This window comes from Cyprinodon tularosa, unplaced genomic scaffold (genome assembly GCF_016077235.1).
Source record: "Cyprinodon tularosa strain WSP-4 unplaced genomic scaffold, ASM1607723v1 ctg788, whole genome shotgun sequence".
Classification (NCBI taxonomy): domain Eukaryota; kingdom Metazoa; phylum Chordata; class Actinopteri; order Cyprinodontiformes; family Cyprinodontidae; genus Cyprinodon; species Cyprinodon tularosa.
In genome coordinates this window covers 80,877-93,792 of record NW_024039549.1, presented here as the reverse complement: position 1 = coordinate 93,792, position 12,916 = coordinate 80,877, and the positions used below count along the sequence as shown (strand labels likewise).

Here is a 12,916-nt window from a genome sequence, read left to right as displayed (position 1 = left end):
AATAGAGCTAACTATTTTCAGCATTTCCACTTAGACTATAGATATTGTATGTCATCATCAGTTTAGATAGAAAATAAAATAAAAATTGTTATTTAAATTTCATTGTTTTATCAGTAGAGGTGTTCTTATATTGTTATATATATTTACATTTTGGTCCTTATTTGCTTATAACAGCATGAACTGGGTTGAGTCACAGCATCAGTTTTCATGTTTAGATAATTTGATTCCCAGTAGTTGATTTTCTTTTTGGTTTGATCCAAATACAGCAACTTAGGTGATCTTTTTGTTTAGAAAGGAGATTATCTTAATGCAACAGATTATTGCTTTAACCACTTTCTTTGGAGAAATGTTTATGAGACTGTTTTAATCTAATTGGTAAGGTGTTATCCAACCATACGGATGTGTTGGGAATGTTTTTGCAAAACATTCATCTGTGTGAGAGCTTAGTGCAAGAAGCTAAACCCAGCCAGGAAGCAGAATAACTTGTGTTTGGGTTTATGTAATATTGGTATGTGTGTCTGTCAGGCTCTGCTAGAAATTGAGATGTTTGGAACTTTAAGTACTAGTTTTTAATCCTTAATTGTGGGAGCTTCAAGCAACTTGCAATTACTGAGGTAATATTTCTACCAGAGAAATGTGAAAGCGGTTGCTCATGTCTTATTTTGCTTTGTTTATGAAAGGCATTGTATTAATCTGCACGTTAGTCTATCATAGTGTGTCTCCTGTTAAAGAATATCTTTTGTTGTGGTCATCAGTAGTTTATCTGTTATTTAGCTTTGTGTCAGCTCATGAACAAACAGACTAGATACTCAGAAGAAGTGCAATCTTTTAACTGATATGATGAACAACTCTTGGGGGACCTGGCTGTGTAGTGAGGCCTGGCTTTGGAGTAAGTATGCTCAGACTGTTCGGATCACTAAGGTCGGAGGGCAAGTATAGAGGTCACTGAGGAAGTAGGAAGCTAATGTCCTTCAGTTTGTAGTATTAGATGTAAAGATAAAACTGTATAGTTACAGTTACAACACTCAGGGTTTTTAAAACATTTTTTATATATGTATAAAAAATATGTATATGTATGCATCAAGTTCTATTGCTGTTACTTTTTTGTTTGTTTTTTCTGAGCAGGGTTATATGTACCTTACAAGGTAAACTTCATTAAAAGGAAACAGTGAAACAACAAGATGAAGAGGCTGTATACTTCACTTGACTTTCTAAAATCAGTTACAGATTGTAGGATAAATGCATAGTGCAATCCAATACTAGTCTGAGCGGTGTAGACACTGGTATTCCTGTCTTATCAAATCTCCTATCTAATTGGTGTTTTTTTTTAACCTTTTTTACATGTATTGATTGCTATCTATCTATCTATCTATCTATCTATCTATCTATCTATCTATCTATCTATCTATCTATCTATCTATCTATCTATCCATCCATCCATCCATCCATCCATCCATCCATCCATCCATCCATCCATCCATCCATCCATCCATCCATCCATCCATCTATCTATCTATCTATCTATCTATCTATCTATCTATCTATCTATCTATCTATCTATCTATCTATCTATCTATCTATCTATCTATCTATCTATCTATCTATCTATCTATCTATCTATCTAATTTTTACCAAAATCTTTTTTTCTCTCTTAATGTTTTTTTTTATTTTTTTTTATAGATGCCTCTTTTCATGAATTCCATCACGGTTACTGAGCTGTTATAGTATTTCCTTTCCTCTACTAATTTCCGAGTGCAATATTTTTGAGAAACAGTACTTCCCCCACCGGAGCTCGTGGGGGCGCTGCATTGACTTAACCTAACGTTACTGCCGCTTTGGTACATCCGCCGAAGAAGAGGTCGACGGCGAGACAAGAGGTGGAAAATGACAGGGCGCGCAAAAAGAAAAACCAAATCAAATCAGGTAATTTTAACCTCTTGTTACCGCATCTTATCCCTGATTTTGATTGTCCATATAAAAAGCGCGCTTATGAGCGTTGGACCCGTGTGGTTTATGAATATAAAGATGTGTATACTTCACATATAAGCAACGGTCAGAAGTGTTTGATGCGCTGAGTGAGCTGCAGCGGTGGGAGCCATCATGGCAGCAGCTGCTCGGTGCTTCTCTAACACCCGGCCTGTGATAAAAGCGTCAGTTTAACAATGCTTAAACCGTCTAACATATTCATTTTCATTACCACGCCTTCAGAATTATAACATTATCTTGTCTAACACTGATTCTTGAAACTTTGGCAAAAACATGTCCCACTAAGAAAAGTGCTAATTCTGTTGGAAAGAAATAACATTTTCATGAATAAAAACAATCAAGGTTATAATCAGGGGGTCCTTTGCACAAATGCAAGGTTCTTTTAAAGTTTATTTTATTTTATTGTTAATTTAATGATTATATGCTGGCCCATTGCCTATAAAATCAGTTGTCCTTGGATAGGAGATAATCATTTCAACTTCATTAAAAAAAACAAAAAGTAATAATTGAATTGAATAATATCTACCAAATGAAAGGGTACATTTTAATATGTATTTAAAACTACAAACAGTGAGTTTTGAACAATAATAACCATTATTTTGTGATTGCTCAAAATGTGTCCCACATACACTATATTGCCAAAAGTATTTGCTCACCTGCCTTGACTCACATATGAGCTTAAGTGACATCCCGTTCCTAATCCATAGGGTTCAATATGACGTCGGTCCACCCTTTGCAGCTAGAACAGCTTCAACTCTTCTGGGAAGGCTGTCCACAAGGTTTAGGAGTGTGTTTATGGGAATTTTTGACCATTCTTCCAGAAGCGCATTTGTGAGGTTGCACACTGATGTTGGACGAGAAGGCCTGGCTCTCAGTCTCCGCTCTAATTCATCCCAAAGGTGTTCTATCGGGTTGAGGTCAGGACTCTGTGCAGGCCAGTCAAGTTCATCCACACCAGACTCTGTCATCCATGTCTTTATGGACCTTGCTTTGTGCACTGGTGCACAGTCATGTTGGAAGAGGAAGGGGCCAGCTCCAAACTGTTCCCACAAAGTTGGGAGCATGGAATTGTCCAAAATGTCTTGGTATGCTGAAGCATTCAGAGTTCCTTTCACTGGAACTAAGGGGCCAAGCCCAGCTCCTGAAAAACAACCCCACACCATAATCCCCCCTCCACCAAACTTTACACTTGGCACAATGCAGTCAGACAAGTACCGTTCTCCTGGCAACCGCCAAACCCAGACCCGTCCATCAGATTGCCAGATGGAGAAGCGCGATTCGTCACTCCAGAGAACGCGTCTCCACTGCTCTAGAGTCCAGTGGCGGCGTGCTTTACACCACCGCATCCGACGCTTTGCATTGCACTTGGTGATGTATGGCTTGGATGCAGCTGCTCGACCATGGAAACCCATTCCATGAAGCTCTCTGCGCACTGTTCTTGAGTTAATCTGAAGGCCACATGAAGTTTGGAGGTCTGTAGTGATTGACTCTGCAGAAAGTTGGCGACCTCTTCGCACTATGCGCGTCAGCATCCGCTGACCCCGCTCCGTCAGTTTACGTGGCCTACCACTTCGTGGCTGAGTTGCTGTCGTTCCCAAACACTTCCATTTTCTTATAATACAGCTGACAGTTGACTGTGGAATATTTAGGAGCGAGGAAATTTCACGACTGGATTTGTTGCACAGGTGGCATCCTATCACAGTTCCACGCTGGAATTCACTGAGCTCCTGAGAGCGACCCATTCTTTCACAAATGTTTGTAAAAACAGTCTGCATGCCTAGGTGCTTGAATTTATACACCTGTGGCCATGGAAGTGATTGGAACACCTGATTCCAATAATTTGGATGGGTGAGCAAATACTTTTGGCAATATAGTGTATTTGTCACCACCGTCAGATATTTATAAAACGCAATAAAATCAGGCAACTAAAAGGTCAACTACATGCCTGAGGACCCCATTTTCAAATCTTCAGCTCTACTGGATGCCTTAAGGTCACTCAAGCTCCTGTAGGTTTGCTATTTTCTCTTAAACTTGTTCATATTTTTGGACACTGCTAATGTCACAACCATAACATGTCAACACCGTCTCTTTTGTATAAAAAATATTAGATTAGATTATGACATAAATGTTTACTTTTTAAGAAGAGGTCTAAAGTAGCTAGCAACAGAGGGGAAACAAGATGGCTAATGGGAACAACTCATGCATATCATGTGAAAGAGTAGGATTTTGTCACCACCGTCAGACGTCACCACCGTCAGATTTTCTGTCTGACGGTGGTGACAAAAAACTACAAATGGTTCTCAATGGAGGCTAGAAAATAATTGTTGATCTGTAATGTTTCATTAACTTCTTTTATATTTTTATTTATGTAATTCCGCCTAGATTTCTTCCATATTGTATAACCCTAGGGGATGGGGTGTGCCTTCCCTGTCTCTCAATTCACTATTATGCCATGTTCATTTTGTTTACATCATTTGGGATGCACATAGTGCACCTACTACCTACCTACATAGCACATAGTATACAATATTCCTTGTAAGCTATGGCAGGGCAACATTTAACCAAATCTAACATTTACTGTAATTCCCCCCAATTTCATAGTCATTACACTCAACTTTGACTTTATGTATTTTAGGAAGTTATGGCTAGGAAGCAGCTATCTGTGAAGGAAAGAAGGAAAAGAAACAGGGAATATCAAAAGAAGTGTGAAGGCCTACTGACAAAAAACCTACATATATTCAAGCAATTACTCAGAAGGTTCAAAATTTCTACCATAATGCAGCACGAATGACAACTGACAAACAGGACACAATCACACGCAAGAAAATAAAGCATCAGAGAATGATTCTGACTGATAATGATATTTCTTAATTGTACCTTATATTCCTTGAAAAATATTTGTCACAGTGCTCATGATTGTTATTTTTTGGACCAAATAGTTAAATAAAGTTAATAAGCAAGAAACCATTGACTTGAATTGTATACAGTTTGGAATTGTATGTTGAAATGAGGCCACTGTCACCACCGTCAGAGGGTTTTTATTCGTTTTAAATGAATATGCTTGCAATATGTTTCTTCAGTGCTGTTCTCTCATTAAAGTAATGGTCTCTTTTAATACAAAAATATGTTTGTTAAATAAAAAAACATGACTTTTTCTATTTAGGCTTAAAGTAAACGTTGTCTGATGTTAGATATTTTAAAGGACTACACGTGAAACAGTTAAAAAAAATTTAACAAAAATGAATATTCAACATTTAACAGCATAAATGTGTGCTAACAATGCCAGATAAAGATTTAAAAACTCTAAATACTTATTAGACCAAATAAATAAAAAATAATTAGCTTTTTATTGTGTCTGATGGTGTTGACAAAAACAAAGTAATAACTGGAAAAATGCCTATTTTATGAAAGAAATACAAAATGAGGAGGTTGCACCTGTACACTGCTGAACAGCCAAGACCTTGGTCTATAACAATATACCTTCAGATTTTGTAATCCAACTAACTTTTTATTTTCAAAATTAAAACCTGTTTTATCCAAATTCCCAAGAATCAGTGCTAACCTAAGCGCGCGAAAATAGCTTGTTAGCCTGCTAATGTTGAGTCGGTAAATGTTGCCAATTGTTTAACGTTTTATATATCAAACTTTTATATAATTACATCACATGTGGAAGTATATTTCACTCCATTTATTCTACGAACCGATATCAATCCACTAAACCTATATCTCATTTCAAAGTATTCATATTAGAATAGAAAATCCTTTTATTGTCCCACAATGGGTAAATTGTGGTGTTAAAGCAGTAAAAGATTATAACAAATGTGGACCATAAAAATTAACAGAGTAAGTGACAGATTTAATAAAATAAAATACTATACAGTGTTTTTACAGTAGAAATACTGTGCATCTGGAAAGGATGGATAATCAATATACAGCTGTGGATTATTTATTTTATTTTTTTTTTACAGAAATGGATTTGTGGAAAAAAAAGCAGCAACATGATGTGCAAAAATGACAGCAGCAGGTTATTTAAGGGAATAAGACAAAAACTGCAAAAAGTCAGCATAAATGTAACAACTAATTGATAGTTATAGAGTCTTACAGCTGCTAGGATGAAGGATCTGTGATAACGCTCCCTGGTATTTTCATGGGTGTTTATGTGAAATAATCTAAAAAGTAGATCCATTTGGATCCTTTTTCTATCCTTTCACACTGATATTTTCAATAACAATGAAGTGCCTCCACTTGTCTTCCTGCCATCTATTATTCTAAGAGTCCCCTTTTGTGCGATTTTTGTTTTATATAAATATGTGGTGAAAAGTTCCCCCAGCATGGTGTTTCCACTACCTTTAACATGGACAAAATTGTCTATTCATTGGCTTTCCTTATCCTGATTTATTCTAACTATCATCTGAGAAGATGTATTCGTATTTGCATCAATTTACTATTAAGCTATTAGTTAATACTTTGGTGATTTCGGAAGTTGTTTGCTCTGGATTATTATTTTACTTTTTATGTGAGAAAATAATTAAACCCTTTCCTTCCACTTAAAACATAGTAGAACTTAGTCCAAGAAAGCCATCTAAACTACATTAAATGCTGTCTTTGGTCGAAATGTAACAAAAAGAGAAAACAAAACAAGAAAAAAAAGAAAGCTCTGTTTATGATTTGAGATGTAAATCAACTTTGGCCAATATCAAAGTTTGTGATGATATGGTTTTCATTCATCTCTTTGTGATCAGTGTCATGCAATCTCATCTGCATATCTAACAAAGTTATTTGCATTCACATGAGTCAACTCACAAAAACAACTCAAACATGATTTCATCATTTTATTTCTAAGTCATTCAGGTATCAGATATTCAAATTAAAAACTGCATTATTCTGATTGTAAAAATTATATTAATGGTTTCCTATATTAATGGTTTCCTGGTTGGTTTTCAAAATAAAGATATATCTTAAATATGATTGGGGTCATTGTTTTATTTTGTATTGGTCTAATTGGATTTCTTCAGTGTGGACTAAGGTATTGTTACACTCTTAGTTATCACAAAGAAACAGAACAAACCCAGATCATTCGTCAGCTTAACTGTATGTAATGATTCATTCCTCTGCTTCGTCATTTAGGAGTCATGCTCGGCCAATGGACAGGTGAAAAAAGCCAGAGCTCATGAATTCGAAACCCTCCCTTCATCAAGCCTGAATCCAGAGCAACGTAATGAGTTGACACAGCTGTATGGCTTTCAAATGCCAGAGGATCTGTTCCACTTCTGGGACTTCTGCAAGGAGCTCAGTCCAGAGAACCCCCGTGGTAAATACAGTTACAAACTACTTTGTGCTGTCAATATTACTGCTGTATTATTTATTTTTTTATTCTATCATGATATATGTTATCACATATTGTTTTCTCAATCCTACTGTGTGCTTAAAGGATCTGTTCATGCATCAATGCAGCCCATCCTATATTTTTCAATTCTACCAGATCCATTTTACATTTTTGCATCTGATTTCCTGTCCTTAGCATCTGATCTTTAGAAATTGACTCATATTGCTCCATATTCCATCAAAAATGGAATCAATCCCTAACTCTGAAAGAGGAGGACTCTTTTTTTATTCTTCAGCACCAAACAACCAGTGGGAATTATTGCATTTATTAGAATGGCTTTTACTTGTGTTGGGGAACAGAACACCAAGATGGTGGAGTTGGTGCAAACCTGGGCTATAAAGAAACCAAATTATCTGTTCATTTGTATGTCATTTTATTAGACTGTGATCTGTAATTTTTCCTATTGCATGGGGGGCTGTCACGCTCACATATTGGATCTCCCTTGTAGCTGCTTGTAAAGTAGACATGGCGTTGGATATAAATGTAAAATCACAGAAAAAGTTTGACGTAATGACACAACACACAACATGACATCTCAACTGATGACAAACTGATCCATAAAGAGGAGCATTTGGTCGTGTGATGATAGTGAAACTATTATCTGTTTTGAGATTATTTTTTTCATCAAACTAATCAAGCATATACTAAGTTATTACACCAGCATATTTATATAAATACCAACAACAACAAAAATTATGAAAACACTTGTACAATGTACCAGTTCAATAATGGAGAAGCCATTGGTCAGCTTTATACTTTTTTAATATATAATAATTTTTTTCTGAGAATTTGTTTATTTATGAGCAACTATGCAAATTAACAAACATCTAGAAAAAGTTAACTATATTATATTATTTTCCATGTGACTCCCAGATTGTTCATTCGTCTTTGCCTTTCCTAAAAAGTGCTTTAAATCAGTCCTAGCTGTCTCTATCCATGCTGGGTCAGATTCTGAAGTTTGAAAAAGGATGTAGGGAAACCAAAATAAAGCTACATGCTGCTAACCAAGCCTTCAAGCTAAACCAGGTCCTGGAAAAAAAACATTTCTTGCACCATGTCTCTCTCTCTCCAATCCGTCTCCAACCCCCGTGACTCGGCCTGTCAATCACCCATAAAACATCTGCCCTGTGGCGGGAGGTGGTGAGCAAATACACTTCCTGTCTCGGGGCGCACCAGTGCTGCGCCCTGAGCTTTCCAATACCTTTGTATTGCAGAGGAGCTACTGCAAACGTTCAACTTTTAACGGGAGTCAATGGGCAAAGATTTTTGCACCCTAGGGTGGGAAGACATCACCAGTCCAACAAAAATGAAATTATGCTTTACTATCCATTAAAGATTAAATATTTATTTTGCACATCTAAAACTATATATATATATACACTATATTGCCAAAAGTATTTGCTCACCTGCCTTGACTCACATATGAGCTTAAGTGACATCCCGTTCCTAATCCATAGGGTTCAATATGACGTCGGTCCACCCTTTGCAGCTAGAACAGCTTCAACTCTTCTGGGAAGGCTGTCCACAAGGTTTAGGAGTGTGTTTATGGGAATTTTTGACCATTCTTCCAGAAGCGCATTTGTGAGGTCGCACACTGATGTTGGACGAGAAGGCCTGGCTCTCAGTCTCCGCTCTAATTCATCCCAAAGGTGTTCTATCGGGTTGAGGTCAGGACTCTGTGCAGGCCAGTCAAGTTCATCCACACCAGACTCTGTCATCCATGTCTTTATGGACCTTGCTTTGTGCACTGGTGCACAGTCATGTTGGAAGAGGAAGGGGCCAGCTCCAAACTGTTCCCACAAAGTTGGGAGCATGGAATTGTCCAAAATGTCTTGGTATGCTGAAGCATTCAGAGTTCCTTTCACTGGAACTAAGGGGCCAAGCCCAGCTCCTGAAAAACAACCCCACACCATAATCCCCCCTCCACCAAACTTTACACTTGGCACAATGCAGTCAGACAAGTACCGTTCTCCTGGCAACCGCCAAACCCAGACCCGTCCATCAGATTGCCAGATGGAGAAGCGCGATTCGTCACTCCAGAGAACGCGTCTCCACTGCTCTAGAGTCCAGTGGCGGCGTGCTTTACACCACCGCATCCGACGCTTTGCATTGCACTTGGTGATGTATGGCTTGGATGCAGCTGCTCGACCATGGAAACCCATTCCATGAAGCTCTCTGCGCACTGTTCTATAGCTAATCTGAAGGCCACATGAAGTTTGGAGGTCTGTAGTGATTGACTCTGCAGAAAGTTGGCGACCTCTTCGCACTATGCGCGTCAGCATCCGCTGACCCCGCTCCGTCAGTTTACGTGGCCTACCACTTCGTGGCTGAGTTGCTGTCGTTCCCAAACACTTCCATTTTCTTATAATACAGCTGACAGTTGACTGTGGAATATTTAGGAGCGAGGAAATTTCACGACTGGATTTGTTGCACAGGTGGCATCCTATCACAGTTCCACGCTGGAATTCACTGAGCTCCTGAGAGCGACCCATTCTTTCACAAATGTTTGTAAAAACAGTCTGCATGCCTAGGTGCTTGAATTTATACACCTGTGGCCATGGAAGTGATTGGAACACCTGATTCCAATAATTTGGATGGGTGAGCAAATACTTTTGGCAATATAGTGTATATATATATATTTTTTTTTATGTCTTAATCAGGGTCATAGGGTGTGGGGCGGCACCCTAGCACCCTCTATTGGCCAGCCGCCACTGATTATAACTATATTTAAGTATATATGTGTATACATTTCAAAAATAATTTCCCCCCACAGTTTTTTCCTATGCTAATTGTCTCCATTCAAACCCTTTCAGATGCCCTGAAAGACCCTCTGGGTCTACAGTTGGTCGGGCCTTTCGACATTCTGGCCGGAGATCACAGAAACGCTAAGAATCCTCACCCCAACTTCCACCTTCATTGGAGGTATTTCTATGACCCTCCCGAGTTTCAGACTGTGCTCAAAGGGAGCGAGGACACCCAGCACCACATGGGCTACTACAGGTATACAGCTGAAGTTATTAAAGTCCTACAGCCTTCCAGAAAATAATAATTTTACTAAAGTGAGACAGATGAGCCAGACAGGTTTTAATTATTTGAATTGTTCAAACATGTCAGAGATACTCCAGACTCCCTCCCTTCATTTGTTGGGGAAAATCAAGCTAAGAAGAGCTGCAGCATAACCCAGATGGGAGATAACATCTTTGCAGCTGTCTAGTGAGTATTAAACACTACATGGCATGATCGGTTAGGAATAAGAATTGTGACTTTTTTTGACTCTCTCTCTGTGAATGACTCTTCCTACCTATGCTCTCATTTTAGCCTGTATTTGCTGAGGAAAAAGAAAGAGAGGAGCAGTAAGACAGCAAAGGAGACAGCTTTGGAAAGCTTGGAGTCGAAGCTGAGAAACAAGGCAGAGGCTTTAGGCTTTTCTTTAGAGCAGAAGACCAAAGGCATGAAGGAGCGGGACAAAAAGGTGATGGACAGACATGGTTTCTTTAAAAACTCGAAAATGTGTTTTTTCTTTTAAGCTTGATTCCTAAATGCTGTATATAACTGATTTCTTTTCTTGCCATCCATCCTGCTTTCTTTCTTTCGTACTTACTTACTTACTTTCTTTCCATTTATTCTATACCAACAGTTTCCTCCTGCCTTTCTTTTATTTTTTTACTTTGTATTGTTATTTCCCTCTTTTTTTCCCCATCATTCCTTCTTCCACTTGTAAGTTTTATTTATTTATTTATGGATCCCAGACGACTTGAGTGTTAGTCCAAATTTATTGTAGTACTACTGGAAATAGTCTCTTTGCAGCAACTCAAGGATGAAAATTGAATTCAGTTTTTTAGGGAAATCCAGATACTTTAAATGAACAAAATAATTTCTCTAATACAGTTTCCAAAGGGTTGAAGAAACTGGTTTCCTCAACCCTACATCATCACTGACCTAATCCTTAAAATCCGTCTGCTTCATCAGATGCTTTCCCTTCTGTCGTGCACATTCTGATTTTTATCATATTTGTTCGTTTGCCATCTGGTCCTCCCTTTTCAGGAAACAGGGATTTATATTAGTTACAAAGCCAAACTGAAAAGCATATATATGTATATATATATATCCTGTTTTGCATTATTGTGGGAATGATAAGTATTTAAAAGCGTACTAATCCTTTTTTTAGCAGTGGACTATGGTTGCAGTCGAATAATTACAAACACAGCTAATCATTGTTACTAATAAATCAAATCTTTTCTGAAGAAAAATTACCTAATTAAAACTGAAGCATAATCATAATCTGATCCCTATATTAAAATGTTTGGTTTAGTCTATTAATGTTTACATATTTTTTTGGACTAAAGGTGGTTACCAAGACCTTCCATGGTGCTGGTATCGTTGTGCCTGTTGACAAGAATGATGTAGGGTACAGAGAATTACCAGAAACAGACGGTGAGCCCAATTTCCCTCTGGAGTTTTGGCCATTTCTTTTTTTTCTTATGTGAACTTAAAATATATTTCTTTTTACTAGCCGTTCTCAAGAAGATCTGCAAAGCCATTGTCGAAGCTAGAAACGATGAAGAACGCATCAAGGCCTTTGGTCCGATCCAAGAGATGATCACGTTTGTTCAGTTTGCAAACGATGAGTGCGATTATGGAATGGGCTATGAACTTGGAATAGACCTCTTCTGTTATGGTTCCCATGTGAGTCTCGAGCAATAACCCTTTGTAGTAAACTTTTACCTCCAGTTAGAAGGTTGTTCACTTAAAAGAAAAAACACAAAACATAATTATGTTTCTGACACAACATAAAGACAAATGTTTTTAGACAAGAGCTGCAATCAGTTGTTCATTTTGTTTCTTTTCTTCCAGTACTTTCACAAGGTAGTCAAGCAGCTTTTACCAATGGCTTACAACTTACTGAAAAGGAATTTGTTTGGAGAAATTCTGGAGAACCACCTGACCAGTCGCAGCCATGACAATTTGGACCAACTCTCTGCACACTGAAACAAAAGACTCTCCTTAAAAGTTCTCATTCTGGTTCTTATAAGCTTTCCCACCATGTGTCTCTGATGACTGGTGTTTGTTATGGTTAATGCTTTTCAGCGGTTCCGTTATGAAATCTGTTCAGCCGTATCTTGTTTGTCTAAGTTACATGTGTAATAAAGCCCTTTTATATTTTTACATGTCTGTTGTTTATTGGCATCTGATAAACTCTTTGGATACTGCATTTACTATCACTGTATTAGATGAGTTAGAAGTCTTTCATTGTAACACCTTGTAATGGAAATGTAGGGCAGTGTTGCGTTTATGGTCCCATAAAATTTGCACTATGAACTAGTGTCCAAATAACATTCCCATCACCTTACTGAGTCATGCTATTCCATTGGTCCAGTAAACCTAGCTGTATTTTTTACTGTAATCAGTATTATCATCATGGATTTAACTTCTATGCAGAGATTCATTGATGTATGGTTTTCTTCAGGCAAGACCACAGGTTTAAACTAATCCCAAGCTTAATTGTGATGATCTTAGACCATAAAAATGTATTTTTATTTTTTT

At 37.7% G+C, this 12,916-nt stretch overlaps 1 protein-coding gene across 1 annotated transcript; it reads left to right on the top strand.

Annotated features, from left to right (window-relative positions):
* Positions 1 to 1,826: 1,826 nt before the first annotated feature.
* On the top strand, positions 1,827 to 12,538 carry LOC119773838 (histone PARylation factor 1). The gene is made up of 8 exons (XM_038271019.1): positions 1,827 to 1,923; positions 7,114 to 7,297; positions 10,186 to 10,372; positions 10,487 to 10,585; positions 10,691 to 10,844; positions 11,719 to 11,806; positions 11,886 to 12,058; positions 12,227 to 12,538. Exons 1-8 carry the CDS (start codon positions 1,885 to 1,887, stop codon positions 12,359 to 12,361), a joined length of 1,059 nt encoding a protein of 352 aa, XP_038126947.1. The 5' UTR covers positions 1,827 to 1,884; the 3' UTR covers positions 12,362 to 12,538.
* The last annotated feature ends 378 nt before the right edge of the window (positions 12,539 to 12,916 follow it).